The sequence below is a fragment of the Heteronotia binoei genome, chromosome 21 (assembly GCF_032191835.1).
Source record: "Heteronotia binoei isolate CCM8104 ecotype False Entrance Well chromosome 21, APGP_CSIRO_Hbin_v1, whole genome shotgun sequence".
In the NCBI taxonomy this organism is placed as follows: domain Eukaryota; kingdom Metazoa; phylum Chordata; class Lepidosauria; order Squamata; family Gekkonidae; genus Heteronotia; species Heteronotia binoei.
The window spans coordinates 74,263,405-74,283,350 of NC_083243.1; the positions used below are offsets into that span (position 1 = coordinate 74,263,405).

Consider the following 19,946-nt stretch of genomic DNA (forward strand, 5'->3'; position numbering starts at 1 on the left):
CAAATGTTTAAGCTGAAGACAAGGACCTGGTTCACAGAGTAGTATATAGGACATCATATAGTTAGAATCTTCTCTGTGACTTCAGTAGCTGTTGGCTCTCATAGCTACTTAGGGAGATGCTTCTTCTAGCACTCTGTACAACCACTTAACCAGCTACCAGGTCAGGGCTGGTTCATTGTACAATGTGTTGCTTGGGACACTGCAATTTGAGGAGGAGCATAACAAAGAGAAGGCAGTGGGTGTGACTTACACATTTACATCTCTCAGACCCACTCTGTTGCTGTGCTGCATAAATCTAATTCTGCTGGGGCTCGCTTTCATCTCAAGCCCTGGTTGACGGTGCATGGGTCATGAAGATGAAGGATACCTGTTGTCCTCTCCTTGTACCACCTGGGAGAAAGTGGAGCTCCAATAAGCTTACTTTCATCCTGGTTGCCAGTTACTTCCAGGCAGGGCTTTGCATAGATGTGAAGTGCATCTATGCAAAGTAGAGAAGATGCTTGGGAATATCCAGGTTGGGAAGTTTCTGGGCAGTGACCTCTTTTTCCTAGGTTCTCTTTGCACTGTGATTTCAGAGACTCAACATTGTTCAGCCTGTGTAGTAGATATTGTGTGCATTGTTCTCAGCTGCGGTTTATTTATTAATTTATATATTTATACCCATTTTTCTCCCCATTTCAAACCCAAAGCGGTGTACACTTCCATTTATCTACACAACTCCATGAGTTAGGGTAGTCTGAGAGGCACAGTAACTACCCCAGATCACTCAGCGAGCTTCCATGGCAGAATGAGGATTTATAAATGTGTCTCCCAGTGTCACACCCCTGTTGCCCCCTGGGGAGTCCCTGGTGGCCAGCCCTTCCAGTGGACCCTCGAAGCCAGCTGTGGAGGTCTCAGAATTGGATAGGGGCAGGGTTGTGTCACCCAGCCTCCTATCCCTGGTGGTGTTTAGGGCTCCTTCTATCTTTCTGAGTGGGCAGCCCTCTTTTCACATCCACCATCCTTACTTCCTGACCTCCCAGAGTGGCTTCCTTTTATTCCCCTGGGAGCCTCACCCCTTCCCTCCTGCCTCTCCCCCAGGCTGGCCCCGCCCCTCTTCATAAGCCCCGATGCCTATCCCGGGCGTCCTGGGGCGAGGCCTTCATCTGGCTCACGTGCTGGCCATCTGGTGGGCTGGGGCGCCACCGTGGTTCAGACCAGGCCTCACAGGCTTGTCACCAGCTGGCCCCGGCTCCTCCCCAGTGGCCAGTCAGTTCCTTCCACATCGGGTGGCTGTGGGGTCTAGCACGGCCACTGCCCGATCCTCCGGGCTCCTTGGGCCACATAGAGATGAGTGGGGATGTCACGGGCGGCTCCGGTGCCCGCTGGGGGGGGGGCCTTCATTGGTGGGGCTTGACTGGGTGGTCAGCCGAGGTGGGTGTGACTGCAGCTGGGGGGGCAGCCATGGGGGGGCCGTCCCCCCCTCCGGCCAAGTCCCGAGGCGGGACACCCAGATCCTAAGGGGTTTTCTGCATTGGGTTTATCATCAGTTCTAGCCCCGGGCCATTCTGCTTCAGTTTATCCCGATTTCCACATACATTTTTGTGCCTTTAGTTTTCACTTTAGTTTTAGCTTCTCAGCCTTCTGCCTAAGATCGTGTACTATCTGTTCTTATCAGCTTAATATCTGATATGTCTTCTATTTGAGGACTATATATTAAATGGATTTTTGGAACTGGGTAATATTGAGAGCCAGTTAGGTGTAGTGGTTAAGTATGTGGACTCTTATCTGGGAGAACCAGATTTGATTCCCTACTCCTCCACTTGCAGCTGCTGGAATGATCTTGGGTCAGCCATAACTTTCTTGCAGAGCTGTCCTTCAAAGGGCAGCTTCTGTGAGAGCTCTCTCAGCCCCACCTATCTCACAGGGTGTCTGTTGTGGGGGAGGAAGGTAAAGGAGATTATAGGCCACTCTGAGATCCAGGGTGTGAAGGGTGCAGGGTATAAATCCAATATCTTCTTCTTTTATCTCCCCCCCACAGCCCCGCTTTCCATTTCTATTAAGACCTCTTTTACCCTGATTTTTTTCTGGAAGCTGATTTTGAGTTGGCTTTTCCTTTTGCTTCAAACAGCTGCCAATGAGGTCATCAGAGGAAGAGCAGGAGACAGCCAGGTGTCTTTTTGTTGTGCCTGGATCCCTCCATGTTAGCTCAGAATCCCTTCTTCATAGAATTATGTACATTGAGTTTTGATGTCATTTTTATCTAGTCTTAATTGTAGCTGAAAAACAGAATAATAATCAAAAGATAATATTAGCACCTCTGTGTACTGTAGGTGAAACTTGCTGGTGGACCATACATCCTGCTTCTAAACAAAGATCTGAAGGAGAAAAAGTCCGTATTGGAGATGACCTTATCTTGGTTAGTGTGTCCTCTGAAAGGTACCTGGTAAGGATCTATGAATCTTTGTGACTCTTTTGCATATGTTCTTACCAACAGTGCTGTAATTTTCAGTTTTTGTCTTCACTTTCACATTTTCCAAATTATAGCCTATATGTTTCTTATACATATGGCCTTCCTTTTAAGATAATTGTGACCTCTTAGTATAATTGCCTGGCAACTGGCAGGGGAGTGGAGCCATGAGGATGTCTTTGGTTACAGTGCAATATCACTTACCAGGAAAACCTGGAAGTGACATCATGCCTCTCTAGGAATCTAATTTACCTTATGATAGAACCATAGAACTTCTAGTAATTCCTAGAAAGGACTGGCATTGCTTCCATGTTTTCCCTGGAAGTGATGTCACACAGTTGGCCTGTCTTGTGATTTTTAAAATTTTTCTCCAGAAGGCATACTCTGAGTAACAGAAGGAAGAAAGGATTGCTGATGCAAGTCTCCTGCAACAGCTAGAAGCTTGGCAATCCTGTCTGTCTGTCCCTAAAATAATAACTATTTCCAAAATGTCCATTCTGCACCTTAGTTCATTTGAAGTTGTGTGCTGGAAGAATGAGGTATTCATTGGGTCTGGTCTGAAATGAGATTTTGATTGCTAAAGGTAATAGCTGAAAGAAATTAGTAGATATTATAAAATAATTTTAGAAAGGAAAAGGACAATTTTATCTCATTATTAAGCTGCGCCTTGCCAGAGGCTGAGCACATTTCAGAGAGCTCTGAGAGAGAGCAGAGAAGAAGTGCTACAAGTGTGGGGTTTGGCTTTCTAAGCAGCTGGGGAAGTTGCTGAGAATTTCTGAGTTTGTGTGACTGCTGAAAATTCTGAATTTGTGGTTGCTGGGGAACTGCTGTCTGTTTGGTTTGAGTGGGCTGAAGGTGATTGAAGGTGATTGTTGCTGATTGATTAGGAGTGGCTGTGTTCTCCACCCTCTTTACATTATTAAGCTGCGCCTTGCCAGAGGCACGAGCCAAAGGGCGAAAGCTAAAGGGCTCTTGGCCTGTGGCTCTTAGCCTGGGGGCTGTGTAAGGACCAGGAATCCAGATCCCTATTTTCCTTGCGTTCCCAATAAGGTAAGTTGACCCTCCAGAAGGAGAGCCACATAAACAAACAGGATTTAAAAGGGGACTGTATATTTTTTAAAAAAGCTATCATGAAGATAGAATGCCAGCAGGTGGGTGGGGGCTTTCCAGTGTTTTACACTGAGTGTCACATGTATGACTATCTGCCCACAGGACTGAAGTCTTGGATGTGTTCTCGATGCAAGGAGCTCCTGGTCCTCAGGGAACGAGTTCGTACCCTTGAGGCCAAGGTGACTGACTTGGAGAAGCAGAGACAGTCAGTTAGGCACTTGGAGAAGAATCTCCGAGATGTATTAGATGACCCCGCTCTGAACGTGGCAGCCCCGTTGCTGCCAGGGAGCATGAGCGTCGAGAGGGAACAGGGCACCGTGCTGAGGATAAGGGGAATGCACCCTCAGAAGGGACTTCTTCTTCAGTTGGTGAGCGGGTATCCTTTCGCGCCAAGGAACCATCCCTGAGCAGGGAGAGAGGGGAGGGTCTTGGTAGTTGGTGATTCGATCCTTAGGCAAGTAGACAGCTGGGTGGCAAAACCACATACTGATCGTATGGTGACTTGCCTGCCTGGTGCGAAGGTAGCAGACATTATGCGTGTAGTAGATAGGCTGATAGACAGTGCTGGGGAGGAGCCAGTGGTCATGGTGCATGTTAGCACCAACAATGTGGGGAAATACAGTCGTGAGATCCTGGAGGAAAAATTTAGGCTGCTAGGCAGGAGACTTAAGGCCAGGACCTCCAAGGTAGCCTTCTCAGAAGTGCTACCTGTTCCACGTGCAGGGCTGGAGAGACACGCACAAATTAGAAGTCTCAATGTGTGGATGAGACGATGGTGTAGGGAGGAAGGGTTTAAGTTTGTTAGGCACTGGGATGCTTTCTGGAACAAGTGGGAGCTGTACAAAAGAGACAGTCTCCACTTATCCCCAGATGGAATCAGGCTGCTGGCGCTTAAAATTAAAAAGGTGGCAGAGCAGTTTTTAAACTAATTCTTAGGGGAAAGTCGACAGGAGATGAAATGTCTCTGGTTCAGGAGGACTCATCTCAAAGAGATGAAGGATTAGCTGTTACTTTTCTACCGGGTAATGGATCAGAGTTGTCTACTGAGATGGTGACAAACAGTATGGATTGTCTGCCAAAGTTTCGAGGCAGCAGGAGGAAAGTTGTGGGCCTAGCTTGCCTGGGAAATTATAGATGTTTGTATACAAATGCTAGAAGTGTTCAAAGTAAAATTGGTGAGTTGGAATGTTTAGTGTTGGGAGAAAACATAGACATTGTGGGAAATTCAGAAACTTGGTGGAATGAGGAGAATCAGTGGGACACGGTGATTCCCGGATATAAGTCATATCGGAAGGATAGGGAGGGAAGAGTTGGAGGTGGAGTGGCTCTGTATGTCAGAGAGGGTATACAGTCCAGTAAGACTGAGGTTAGAGAATTAGATTCCCTTCTAGAAATGCTTTGGGTTGAAATAGAGGGCCAAAAAGGAAATTTAACTATGGGTGTTTGTTATCACCCACCAAATCAAAAGAGAGAGGACGATTATAATATGATGGAAGGCTTAAAGATAGAGGCTAAACGTAAAAACTGTGTCGTAATAGGTGATTTTAACTACCCGCAGATTGATTGGGTCAATATGTGTTCTGGTCGAGAGAATGAGATTGAGTTTCTAGATGCTCTCAATGACTGTGCTATGGAGCAGATGGTCACAGATCCTGGATTTGGTCCTAAGTAATGCCCAAGTCTTGGTGAGAGATGTAAAAGTGATTGCACCGCTTGGGAGCAGTGACCATAGCGTTATTGATTTCACCATTTGTATAAATAGAGAGTTGCCCCAAAAGACCAGCACAATCACATTTAACTTTAAAAGGGGTAAATTCTCTGAGATGAGAAAGCATGTGAAGAGGAACCGGAAAGGAAAGGTAAATACAGTCAAAACCCTTGGGGAAGCTTGGAGGCTATTTAAAACTACAATTCTAGAAGCTCAGATAAAATATATACCACAAGTTAGGAAAAGGCACAAACAGGTATAAGAAAAGGCCTGCATGGTTAACAAACAAAGTAATGGAAGCTGTAAAAGGTAAGAAGGACTTTTTTAAGTGGTGGAAAGCTAGTCCAAGTGAGATTAATAAAAGGGAACATAGGCTGTGGCAAATCAAATGCAAGACTGTGATCAGGCAGGTAAAAAGGGACTATGAGGAGCATATTGCAAAAAACATAAAGACCAACAGTAAAAGTATATTAGAAGCAGGAAACGAGCCAGGGAGGCAGTGGGGCCCTTGGATGAAGGATGAAGGCCCTTGGGGTAAAAGGATTACTGAAGACGGATATGGAAATGGCTGAGAAGCTGAATGCATTTTTTGCCTCAGTCTTCACTGTGGAAGATGAGAAGTGTTTGCCCGCTCCAGAACCACTTATCTTGGAAGAGGTGTTGAAGACCTGAGTCAGATTAAGGTGACAAGAGAGGAGGTTCTACAACTGGTAGACGAATTAAAAACTAAGTCACCAGGTCCGATGGCATACATCCAAGAGTTCTGAAAGAACTCAAAGTTGAACTTGTGGATCTCGTGACAAAAATATGTAATCTTTCATTGAAATCTGCCTCCATTCCTGAGGACTGGAAGGTAGCAATTGTCACCCCCATCTTTAAAAAGGGTTCCAGAGGAGATCCGGGAAATTACCAGATTACCACTGAATTACCGGGAATTACCGCTGAGATAGGTGAAGAAAAGTGGTTGTCATATAGTCAATTATTAAAAATACAAAGTGGCAAAATAGAATTGAAAACTGCTGAAGAGCTGAATAATAAATATGATTGGTTTCAAATGCAACAAATACAGAGCTTGGTGGAAAATGATATTAAAACTGAAGGAATAAGAAAAGAGTAAACAGAAATGGAAAAAATTCTGGTTGGAGACAATGAAAAATTAATTTCAAAAATATATAAATTACTTTTAAAATGGTCCACGGAGAATGAAGTAGTAAAATCTCAAAAGATTAAATGGGCAATTAATGTAAATAAAGAAATACAGATGGAAACTTGGGAATACTTGTGGAAGAATTCTATGAAGCTTTCGATGTGTCATAGTATTAAAGAGAACTGTTTTAAAATGATGTATAGATGGTATATGACTCCTAAAAAATGGCAAAGATGAATAATAAGATGCCAGACAGATGTTGGAAATGTAAAAAACATGAAGGTTCTTTCTACCATATGTGGTGGACTTGTGAAAGAGCAAAAAAGTATTGGCAGATGATTCAGCAAGAGATTTCTAAGATCTTGGGATATGAATTTAAGAAAGTTGCAGAGACTTTTCTGTTGGGATTACAAATGGAAAAATTTCCAAAAGAAGATAGAACTGTAATTTGGTACTTGCTTTCAACTGCTAGGACATTATATGCGCAGTTGTGGAAGCAAGAAAAAATACCAGAGTGGGGGGAGTGGCTTTGACCAATATCTGGTCAGGAGCCTTTGCCTAACGCTCTCCCAGCTGGCTCCAAAGTTATATCATTTTTTACCCTTTTAAATTATATTTTTGAACTTTTAAAAGATGCCTCCGAAAGGGGTGAAAAAGACCAAGCAGAAGGAAAAAAGCTTTCAGCCTTTAACTAATTTCTTGGAACTGCCTTCCACCTCCCACGCAAGCTTGGAGAGATGCGAGGAACCACCTGCAGAAAGTCCTCTCACGGTGAATTTACTGTTTCAGGCAATGTCTAAACTAAGACAAGAAATACGAGAGGACATAACTTCTATGCTTCAACCAATGTGTCAGCGTCTGGATGAATTAGAGAATTCTTGTAACCAGGCAACCCTGACGGCACAAGAAGCGTTAAAAAAAGCTCAAGAGATAACATCAGATACATGGATGAGGGAACGGGTTTTAACAATGGACTTTCGTAGCCGGGAGCTGTGCCTAAAATTTAGAGGCTTTAAATTGGATGTGGAAGCAGAAATGGACATATATATATTCATAGCAAATTGGCTTGCTGAAGTAATCCACCTGGAGGTCGAGGTTCTTCCACTCATCCAAAAAGCATATCGTGTAGGCAAGGTATGTGAAGACAATTTGTCTTATACCAGAGATATTGTGGTGCAGTTTAAGGACTATCGAATGAGGCAAAGAGTCTTTGCAGAGGCTAGGGAGAGAGGAGGCTTTGACTACCAGGGGTTAAAGATTCAGGTCTTTCCGGATCTCCCTCCTGAATTTTTAAGAATCAGAAGAGACCTTAAGGACACAACTGCCAAATTGCGGGACTTAAAAATTAAATATAAATGGCTACAATCAGGCAAACTATGTGTCCAAAAAGGCTCCACTTTGTTTACAGCATATGACGCAGCCTCGGGTGAGATACTATTATCCAAGTTAACCCCCTCCTCTCCTAAATCAAGAGTTAATAAGAGAAAGGAATGCTCTCCTCTCAACCCTCCAAGGACAACCCGTGTATGTACAGAGGAAGAAAATATGGACTCTATTTAAAAGAAATTGAAGCAACAAGAAAAGGGAAAAGCTGAAGAAACTTATAATTTATAATTATTGATTTTTCTTTCAGAATTAAGAGCTGGGTGGGGACAGCTGGTGAGAGCACCTGGGTAATTTCCCTCCTTGTTTAATTCAATCCAGGTGAAGAAGAAGAGAGTTTTTTTTTCTTTTTGACCTTTAAGGTCTCCAGAGACTGAGATATATTGTTAGAATTTATTCTTTATGGATTTTTTTTTTGAGAGTGGAAGGAATAATCAAGATATAGAAGAAGAAGTTATATTGAATGCGTGTGGCACTAAGTTTTAAAAAGCTGTTAGGGAAATTAGCATTGTTAAACTTCATTATTCCTCTGCTATAAAAATATAGAAAATATAAATAGACATAAATATATATATATATATTAAGTGGTGTGGAATGGTAACACTTGAGATATCTTTAAAGTGTGTTGTTTTTTATTTGTTATTATGGTACACCTACCTGTTGGAACAGGTAGTAATTGTAATGAGTCTATAATAAAATCTGAGTTAAAAAAACAACAACAGAGAGATGGGATTGGATTATAAAAGTTATGACATGGAGTGAAATGGACAAATTAACAAGAATATTAAGAGACTATGATTTAGAAGTTTTTAAGATGGAGTGGAAAAACTTTATAAGATATGTAGAAAAAGAGTGGAAAATAAAAGGACATTGGACAATTTTTCATAATGATTAAACTTTAGAAAGAAGAATATAAATTTTTGTTTTACTACTTAAGGGTACCTTTAAATATTAGCATTTTAAGTAAATAACACCGGCGGGGGTCAAGTAACGGGGGCAGGGGTGGGTAGAAAGTAATATATGGGATAGATAAAAAGAAGTTATTAAAGATGTAAGAAATAGATTTATTACCATATGTTACCAATAAAATTGTTTTGAAACACAAAGAAAACAAATTAGCCAGTATCATAATGCCCCAGTATAAATCGATGGTGCGGTCTCATTTGGAATACTGTGTACAATTCTGGTCACCACACCTCAAAAAGGATATTATAGCATTGGAAAAAGTGCAAAAAAGGGCAACTAGAATGATTAAAGGTTTGGAACACTTTCCCTATGAAGAAAAGTTAAAACGCTTGGGGCTGTTTATGTAGCTTGGAGAAACGTCGACTGCGGGGTGGCATGATAGAGGTTTACAAGATTATGCATGGGATGGAGAAAGTAGAGAAAGAAGTACTTTTCTCCCTTTCTCACAATACAAGAACTCGTGGGCATTCAATGAAATTGCTGAGCAGTCAGGTTAAAACGGATAGAAGGAAGTACATCTTCACCCAAAGGGTGATTAACATGTGGAATTCACTGCCACAGGAGGTGGCTGTGGCTACAAGCATAGCCAGCTTCAAGAGGGGGTTAGATAAAAATATGGAGCAGAGGTCCATCAGTGGCTATTAGCCACAGTGTGTGTGTGTACATATATATATATATAATATATATATATATATATATATATATATATACATACATACACACACACACACACACATACACTTTTGGCCACCGTGCAACACAGAGTGTTGGACTTGATGGGCCATGGGCCTGAACCATCATGGCTTCTCTTATGTTCTTACTGTGGTTTGTTAAAGAGATACAAACCTTCCCAAGATTAGTCTGAACTAATTGTTGTACAATTGACAATTGTTGTATCTTGGCATTGTTTCACCTCTTTTTCTTAGAAACCACAAGCTCCTTAGAGAAAGGGCAAGATAAACATAAATAGATAAATTATACCCAGCTATTTGTTTTTACATTCTCCTTCCTCCAGAGAGCTCAGGGCAACATACTAGAGTTGCCAACTCCAAATTGGGAAATACTTGGAGATTGTGGGGGGGGGGGGGGGTGGAGCCTGGAGAGGGCAGGATTTGGGGAGAGAAGGAACCTCAGAGGATATAATGCTGTAGAACCCAATCTCCAAACCAGCAATTGTCTCCATGGTAACTGATCTGTGTAGTTTGGAGATATTGTAATTCTGGGAGATCTCCAGGCACCACCCGGAGGTTGGCAACTCTATTTCTATACCTTTATGAGAACATTGAGATTTCATTTCTTTGTTCCCAACATGTTGTTACATTGTTACATTTGTGAACTTGTATTTTTGTTTTCAGCATCTCTCTGTATCATATGGAAACATACAAGTGGACGCTTCTTTTATGCAAACGCTATGGAATGTGCACCCCACACGTTCAGGAAGTAACATTGAGGAAGGTTTGTTGATTTATGCTTTTGATAGTATCTAAAATTGCAATTATAATTTATGTAATAATTTTCTGAACCAAAAATATATAACTTTATTCTTCAAATCCTAAGTGGATTATTAAGTGCCCAAAGGATTTCTAGGTAATTCCCTTTCTGATATTTTATTCTTTCCCATCTGTAAAGTTTGACTCCTTTGTAAAGGGTACTCACTGAGGAAGTGGGTAAATGATCTGCTCAAAGGCCATAGAGATGCAGAAGACAGGATGTCTTCAAAAATCTTTCTTTATGTGCAGAACAACAACTACAAACTATTATGCCTCTCATACCACCAAATGCCTGGATGGCCCATTGCGAGGGCAAGAAAGTGAAATTATAACAGGTAATGAAGAGAGGGCAGAGCTGCTCAAGTCCTACTTTTCCTCAGGCTTCTCTTCTGAGGGAAACGGTGCTCAACATGGCAAAAACAGAACATATAAGGAGGGTATAAGTTCCAACCTAGGATCAGCATAGGGGTAGTACATAAACACCTAGTTTCTTTAAATGAAACTAAGTCCTCGGGGCCAGATAAATTGCATCCAAGGGTTCTAAAAGAGTTTGCAGATGTAATTTCTGAGCCTCTGGCTATTATTTTTGAGAATTCTTGGAGAACCTGAGAGGTGCCAGAAGATTGGAAGCGGGCGAATGTTGTCCCCATCTTCAAGAAGGGGAAAAAAGACTATCTGGGTAACTACCGATCTGTCAGCTTGATGTCTATATCTGGAAAAGTTTTAGAACAAATCATCAAACAATCGGTCCTGGAACATTTAGAAAGAATGGATGTGATTACTATGAGCCAGTATAGGTTTCTCAAGAACAAGTCATGTCAGACTAACCTGATCTCTTTTTTTGAGAAAGTGACTACCTTTCTGGATCAGGGGAATGTTGTAGACATCATTTATCTTGATTTCAGTAAGGCTTTTGATACGGTTCCACATGCTATCCTTGTTGACAAGTTGGTAAAATGTGGTTTGGATCCTGTTACGTTTGGTGGATCTGCAACTGGTTGACAGATCGCATCCAAAGAGTGCTTGTGAATGGTTCCTCATCCTCTTGGAATGACAAGTGGAGTGCCTCAAGGATCTGTCCTGGGACCTGTTTTGTTCAACATCTTTATAAAGGATTTGGATGAAGGAATAGAGGGAATGCTTATTAAATGTGCAGATGATAGTAAATTGGTAGGGGTTGCAAATACAATAGAAGGCAGAAACAGGATACAGGATGACCTTGACAGGCTGGAAAACTGGGCTAAAATCAATAAAATGAATTTTAACAGGGATAAATGTAAAGTTCTCCATTTAGGCAGGATAAATCCAATGCATGGTTATAGGATGGGGGAGACTTCTCTTAGCAGTAGTATGTGCAAAAACGATCTAGGGGTCTTAGTGGATCACAAGCTGAACATGAGTCCACAGTGTGATGCGATGGCTAAAAAGGCAAATGCAATTTTGGGCTGTATCAACAGAAGTCTAGTGTCCAGATCACGTGATGTGATGGTATCGCTTTACTCTGCTCTGGTAAGACCTCACCTAGAGTATTGTGTTCAGTTTTGGGCACCACATTTTAAGAAGGATATAGACAAGCTGGAACAGGTCCAGAGGATAGCGACGAAGATGATGAGGGGTCTGGAGACCAAGTCCTATGAGGAAAGGTTGAAGGAGCTGGGCATGTTTAGCCTGGAGAGGAGGCAGCTGAGAGAAGATGATGATGATGATATTGGATTTATATCCCGCCCTCCACTCCGAAGAGTCTCAGAGTTGCTCACAATCTCCTTTACCTTCCTCCCCCACACCCTGTGAGGTGGGTGGGGCTGGAGAGGGCTCTCACAGCAGCTGCCCTTTCAAGGACAACCTCTGCCAGAGCTATGGCTGACCCAAGGCCATGCTAGCAGGTGCAAGTGGAGGAGTGGGGAATCAAACCCAGTTCTCCCAGATAAGAGTCTGCACACTTAACCACTACACCAAACTGGCTCTCCACCATCTGATCACCATCTTCAAGTACTTGAAGGGCTGTCATATAGAAGATGGTGTGGAATTGTTTTCTGTGGCCCCAGAAGGTAGAACCAGAACCAATGGGTTGAAATTAAATCAGAAGAGTTTCCGGCTCAACATTAGGAAGAACTGTCTGACAGAGCAATTCCTCAGTGGAACAGGCTTCCTTGGGAGGTGGTGGGCTCTCCTTCCTTGGAGATTTTTAAACAGAGGCTAGATGGCCATCTGACAGCAATGAAGATCCTGTGAATTTAGGGAGGGCAGTATTTGTGAATTTCCTGCAGTGTGCAGGGGGTTGAACTAGATGACCCCAGAGGTCCCTTCCAACTCTATGATTCTAAGGTAGGTAATAACAGTGATGGAGTCATAACTACCAACAATCCAGTTATATCTAGAGATGGGCATGAACTGAATTACAAACCAGGGTTCGTCATGTACCAGGCCAGTTCATGGTTTGCAATATGCCCATGAACAGCCATGGTTTTTGAGGCAGTTCATGGCCACTGGGATGGCACGACTTGCCAGTGAGCACAGAAGGCCTTCTGAGTTTACTTGCTTTCTAAGTTCACTTGCGAGAGCTACCGCAGCTTCCATGGGGGGTGGGGAGCAAAAGGCATCACTGAACTGACTTGCATGTATTAGACACAAACCAATTCAGTGATGCCTCCCTCCGCCATCCGTGAATTCGCTTCTTGCACTTTAATGGGTTTTGATATCAGGCACTGTGCTTCTTGCACTTTAATGGGTTTTGATATCAGGCACTGTATGGGAGTGAAGTCCAACTGGTGAATTCACCCGGAAGTGGTGAATTCGCTGCTTGGCCTTCACTTCCATGCAGTGCCTGCTGTCAAAACCCACTTAAAGGGAATGCTCACTTTAAATGGGTTATATGAACCCCAAGAACCCAAACCTGTTCATAAACTGTCCAAACCGGTTTGTGATTCTCGTAATATCATGAACCATGAACCAGGACTAACCTCATTCTTCCTAGTTCATGCCCATCCCAAGTTCTAACTAGCATATTTCAGAAGGCACACCCATTCATATGAAAAGAAGGCGTTCCATTTAAGGCCTAACCCGTCTCTTAAGAAGACAAGTTCCTTATACTGCATTTCCCTCACTTACCTGGGTATCTCTTAGCATGGCATGTCCCCAGATGAAATATCTATCACAGGTTTTGGGTCAGAGGTTCATACACATGCCTTTCACGTGGGGAAGTACACTTTTCACTTCTGCCTAACAAAATCAGCTTATTTACATGGGGGGCAACTGACCTGCCTGCTCTTGATCTGGGTGAAGGTCAGTTACAGATTTGTTGGCAGTTCTGGAAGCTCTGCAGAATGAACAGTGTCCTCAGGGACAGACTTGTTAATTCAGTCCTCTTAAACAAGAGGCTTCTATAAATTTCCATTTATCTGTGGGTTCTCACCCCAATGGTTATACAACTGTCAGTAGGAAACACAGATTCCAGAGTGTTACTGATAGGAGTTAAATTGTTTATTTAGCATTACTGAATAATATGGTACAAAAGCAAACTGGAAACTGAATCAGATGCATAATACAGGAATACATGAAAACGCAAGGATAAACCTCGAGGCACTTAAAACAAGAGTTGCAAACATGACAGCAAGCTTCATGCATATTCATCAATCTAAATGCTAAGCCATTAACTGTTACCCAACCACCCTTCTGTCCTTTTAGCTTTACTCTGTTTCTTAGAAAACAAGTTGAAGTAGTTTCACAGCTACCTATCCAAGGATCCAGGAAGGTCGAAGAGGGAGGACTCTCACAAGCTTGTGACTTTAGCCTCTTAAACCTTAGACTCCTGATAATTAAGAGGAGTGGAGGGCACGAGGACCTTAAATTTTAAAAAGGCTACTTCTGGCCTGCTAAGGGTAGCTGCTTTTAGAAACCTCTCTTCCACCTGGACTTTTTTACATTTCCAGGACAGGGGTAGCACCAAAATCGCACACCACTCCTAAGAGGTGGACACAGAGGTGTGATTTAATTTTTACCTTATTTATTGATTACTTTGTCACCTAGGGAACTGTAAAACCTCATACCCATAATAGCAACTTTTCAGTATCACAAAACAACATATTGGTCTGAGCTCTTCTTATCAGTCACGAGACTGGTCGTCTTGTTTGTTAGAGTTGCAGGTTATTTACCTGTGAGGGACTTTTTGCTTTCTCAGCAATCAGCAGTGCATTTGGGGGCTTTCAGGCTGAGGCTCAAGGAAAAGTATAACACGATTGTGTGTGCTTACAGGGGGGCTTTTCCCTCCTTATGTGTGAAACCCAGTCTTGTGCAATCTGGTTCTCATGGCATCTTATCAATGGCTTATTTTAGCTTAGTTGTTAAAGTTAATATCACAGCTGACACACAAGTTTCTGGGTTCCTTCAGCTGAATCTACAATATCCTCCAAAGCCATTGGTGCAATTGTACAAAATAGAATAATAAAATATCTACCAATCCATGCTTCTATTCACCCCATAATATCATGTAGGGTCAAACATCATTGAGATTGTATTGCAAAAATCCATCTGAACAAGCCTGGACAAGATTTAGGCAAATTTGGGCAACTGCCCTCCTTCACAAAAGCTTTCTTTCAATACTAAGAGGTGCTTTCCCAGTGCTTACAGCTACTTGCAGTTAGATGTTCCTCATGGAATGCACAACACTTAGTGCTGTATTGTTGCAGTCTCAGCAAAGGTCATAAATGTTAATGGCAAACTACATAAACTCATGTTCTGAAATGCATTTTGTTCAAAGATGGAGGCTGTAACCAGGCCACTTCAGGATCAAAGAGGTACCAGATTAACATGACTCAATGTTCTGTGCTGGAGTGACTTATGAGGGTGCAGAGGAATCAGGATGGTGCTTGGACTTCAGGGTGCTGTCATTTCTATGAAAGAGTCCTGTGAAAGCATTTTGTGGTTCACCCAAATCTGTGTGGAGCAGCAGTGCATGAATCTTTTGCAAGTACCTCCTGTTGCTTCTGAAGGTTTCCCCATCAGGGACTTTTATGGTGTATGCTCATGGGTCATCCCTCTCTGAAGTGACAGTCACCAGTACCTAGCCCTTGCTTGTTGCCGAGTGGATTTCAACACCAGCTCAGAGTAGTGACAGAGCCTGATTCCTCTAATACAGTAGAATTTCTGTTGCTGGAGGTGGCAAAGGTGTGAATGTACTTCATTGGGTAGTGTTAGGGACAATGCTGCTGAAGTTGCAGGCAGGGTACTACACAAAAGTTGTTCCATTAACAGCTGGGCAGGAGAAAAGGGAAGGCCTGTAACTGGAGTATTCAGAAGGTTAAGCAAGGCCAAATGGGGATCAGAGCCCTCTTGATGTGCCTTTAATAGCATATGTTTAACAGTTTGGACCATGCACTCAGCTAACCCATTGAAAAGAGGGTAATGAGGACTGGAGTGTGTAAAATGATATCCCATTCCTTGGTGAACTGCTGAATAACTTGACTTGTAAAAGGAATGTGGTCGGAGACCATTTCACTGGAAATGTCATGACAGGTAAAGAGAGAACTCAGCTTGGCAACAACAGTGGTTTGTCTGGAAGCAAGTACTTAGAATAAAAATTGGTTACCCAGAAGTAAGAGTGGCCTCAAAGTTCAAAAATGTCAGTCACCTCCTTGAACCAAGAGAGGTCAGAGATTGCATGTGGTAGCATGGGGTCTCTTTAATTGATAGGTTGCAAGCGCAGACATTGTGGGATGCTTGCAACCCATTGTTCAATACTGACATTCATGTTTGGCCATTACATGAGAGGTTGAACCTATACTTTAGTGCTCTGGATTCCTTGATGTGGTAAGTCCAATTTTTTTGTGGTTAGAGGTTTGGCCCCACAGCACCCCAGGAAGTGGATGTGAATCCCCAATAGCCCAACTGGAAATAAACACAGTTGGGCTGGAAGTGGAGTTCTGACACCACTGGGAGGGCCAAGCCAGAGTGATCAGCTGGAGATTTAAAGGGCCTGAAGGGATGATTGGGGGAGTCATGAAAGCCCCAGCACAACAACCAGAAAAAGACTGGGGGAAGAGCCAACATTTGGGGAACTGGGAGCAGTGGAGACTGTGGAGAGTGTTTCAGGACAGGTCACAGCAGACAGGAGCATGCGCACAACACCCAACAGTGGCTCAAGAGAAGGCAAGGCAGCCAAGAGTCTAGCAGCAAGAGCAGTAAACAGCAGCATGCAGGAGACCATGACAGCAAGTAGCTGGGAAGGAGCTGTGCTGAGGTGGTCCATGAATGCCTCAGTAGCCAGAGGAGAATAGTGGAAGAAACAGTCTGAGAGGGAGATTGATGCTCAGTTCTCCCTTTCCGCCATCACAATGCTGAATACAAAGGTTTGGAGCTCAGTTCTTCCTCCTTCCATCACAACACTGGGTACAAAGGTTTGGTCCGTGCATGTGGGCAAGGAGCATGCACAGCTATGAGGTGGGGAAAGTGTCTTGCAAGTTTTGGGGGCCGCTGCACTTAGAAACCTTGAAAGATACTGGGACAGAAGCCCTGCATGAGGGACTGGCAGTGGTTCAGATTGTGGTAGAGGAAGTGAAGGGTGTGGATTGTATGGGAACAACACTTGTATAAATACATTGGAGACTTAAAGTGGAATGGCTGAGGAGGAATCAGGGAAGGCAACCCCTGCTGGAGCAAGTGGAGGATCTCCCAGTCTGAGGCCTAAACTTCACAGACTTCAATATGTCGTGTCTCATGCCTTGGGGTGTGACTACCTTCGGGCCAATCATCAACAAATCACTTTCAATGTGAATCTAGTCCCTTAGAGTCCAGTATGCTGATTTGATTTGTTTCCGCTTAAGGGGATTTAGCTTTGAGCCTTGACTGTAGGACAAGGTCAATGCTGGCGGACTCTTGCAACTGGTGGAGCAAAAGATCGCTGATTGGATCAATATGTGTGATTGCATGGATTTTTTTTCCATCTAGGAAAACATCTACATCTTCTAGAGGGTGGTTATAGTGCCTCTGGACACTATATCAGCAATACTCTACCAGCAATAAACATGCCCTTGCCTTTTATATATACAATTCTTGTGTTATACTGTTGTAGTTGCAAGAACATTCTCTGTAGCCTGGCAGGATCATTGTCAATAGGTTTACTGAAGATTGCTTCCAGTGGCTTATGATCTGACTGAACCACCACTGGTACACCAGCAGGAACTCATTTGCATATTAGGCCATACTCCCTGACATCACCATGGTTTCACACAGGCTTTTTTTGTAAAAAAAGCCCAACAGGAACTCATTTGCATATTAGGCCACACTCCCTGACACCAAGCCAGCTGGAACTGCGTTCCTGTGTGTTCCTGCTCAAAAAAAGCCCTGCATCAAACACATATTGATGAAACTTTCCCATAGCAAACACAATGGCCAGAAGCTCTTTTTTGATTTGTGCATAATTTTGTTCAGCCTGTGTAAGCACTTGAGAGGCATAGGCAATGGACGGCATCTTCCAAACTGTGTTCGGAAGTGTTGGCTTAGACTACCAGTTGCTGTAAGCTCTATAGACATTGTAGGGAGCTTGCAATCCATATGCAGGGCTTTTTTTGAACAGGAATGTAGTTCTGGCTGGCTTGGCATCAGGAGGCTTGGCATCAGGTGGTCTAATATACAAATAAGTTGCTGCTTGGCTTTTCCTACAAAAAAGCCCTGTATGTGTGTGTGCGTGCGTACATAGCTAGCTAGCTAATAAGAGCCCTGTAAGCTCTTGGAGGATTGGCTATATCAAGGGTATGTGAGCTAATATGCAAAGGAGTTCCTGCTACAAAAAAAGCCCTGATAAATAGAAATCATTCAGGCTTTTAAGCTTCCTCTACATTAGTTCCAAAAGCAGGGCAGGTTGCAAGAGGTTTTCTGTGCAAATGAGGTATCTCTTGAGCACGGAGTGTTGCTTGGAAACTTAGTTACTTGGTATGTTTTCTGCTTTTGCTTTTTTTCCTGTGCTATTACATGCATAATCATGGAGCCATTGCTAGGGCTTGTGCATGAGCTAAGGTTTGAACTCTTCAAATGTCAATTGCTTTTTCAAGGATGAGATCAGCATGTTGCAGCAGCTTCTCCTTTAGCTTATTAGGAATGTTAAAGACAATTTTGTCCCTAATCATAATGTCCTCTGCTGCTCCAAACTCACAATTTTGAGCTTTGCACCTCAGTTGTATGACAAAACTATCCATACCCTCTGCTTCACTGAACCTGGGCTGCCAAAACCGGTAACATTCAAAAAGAGTTCCCCCTCCCCTGTGCTCACAATAATTTTTAAAGGCTGACATGACTTCATCCAATGTTTTCATGGCTATATTTGCATACATATTCTGCATATTCTTGTATATTTCCAAGGCTTTATCATCAAAGCAGTACAGTAGGACTGCAATCCTATACTCTTCTGGTTTATTTATTGCATTATACACTGTGAGGTAAATAGGAAGTTTTGCTCCCATCTCCCCCAGTTCTCCTCCAGATTGCAAGACCTCAGACGAAGGCTTGAAAAACTGCAGTTTACAGGTTTGAACAGAAACCACAAACCCTGGTAGATCTGAGTCAGGCTTGATGAAGGTGCAGACCCATTTCTGACAACATGTTATGTTTGGCTTTAGGGTTGCCAAGTCCAATTCAAGAAATATCTGGGGACTTTGGGGGTGGAGCCAGGAGACATTGGGGGAGGAGCCAGGAGCAAGGGTGTGACAAGCATAATTGCACTCCAAGGGAGTTCTGGCCATCACATTTAAAGGGACAGCACACCTTTTTAAATGTCTTCCTTTCATAGGAAATAATGAAAAATAGGGGCACCTTCTTTGGGGGCTCATAGAATTGGACCCCCTGGTCCAATCATTTTGAAACTTGGGGGGTACTTTGGGGAGAGGCACTAGATACTATACTGAAAATTTGGTGCCTCTACCTCAAAAAACCAGCTCCCCCAGAGCTCCCGAAACCTCAGATCAATTCCCCGTTATACCCTATGAGAATTGATCTCCACAAAGGGAATAATGAAGTGCTCAGCAGACATTTCCCTCCCCCCCGCACCCCGTTTCTGGCGACTCTGAAGTGATGGATTGACCTCTCTACTCACGAGTTGCTGCCAGCTTCTTCAAAATAACACAGACACACCATCCCAAGAGGAAGCCTTTCAATCGGAGACTGAAGCCTCCAGAGGTGGAAAGGCACATGGTCCTCTGCGGGTGGGGCTTCCCCCCGCCGGCCAGCTGACTGGGGGCGGGAAGGAGCCTGGGAAAGCGGAAGAACCCCTGCTGGGACCTGGGGATTGGCAAGCCTATTTGGCTTCTCTGTAATATGTACTCACTGTGGAGGTGGGCAGGGTCCCCTCTAAGCTGAGTTAGTGAGTATGGAGAAATGCCATCTTGTGTGTGGGTTTAACATTCTGTGGGCTGGATGGGAGGAGACTATCAAACCTTAGGTAGGCCTTGGCCTAATCTTATCCTCATTCTCCCCCTTCCCTCCTGTTTCCAACCAGTAATCTGAGGGTAACTCCCTAGAGAGAACAGGAAATCCATCAAGGTTATGAGATCTGCCCCAGAATGCTGCAAGAGGGAGATCCAGTTCTTGTGCTGGAACTGCTGTATATATTATTGAGTTTTTGATTGGGAAGGCAGTCGGTTGGTCAGTCAGTTGGAGCTTGCAAGAGACAGAAGCAGGTATAGCCTTGCTCCTGGGCCAGAGACT

At 43.4% G+C, this 19,946-nt stretch overlaps 1 protein-coding gene and 1 non-coding gene across 2 annotated transcripts in view; both read left to right on the plus strand.

The window, feature by feature from the left end:
* Positions 1-19,946, plus strand: part of RYR3 (ryanodine receptor 3) — a 721,882-nt gene that overhangs the window by 192,172 nt on the left and 509,764 nt on the right. Inside the window, exons 6-7 of the mRNA XM_060262621.1 lie at positions 2,313-2,425; positions 10,119-10,218. Coding sequence (XP_060118604.1) covers positions 2,313-2,425; positions 10,119-10,218 — 213 coding nt within the window. The remainder of the gene's footprint in view (positions 1-2,312; positions 2,426-10,118; positions 10,219-19,946) is intronic.
* LOC132590325 (U2 spliceosomal RNA) lies at positions 1,608-1,797 on the plus strand. The gene has a single exon (XR_009556674.1). It is a non-coding gene; the product is annotated as a U2 spliceosomal RNA (small nuclear RNA).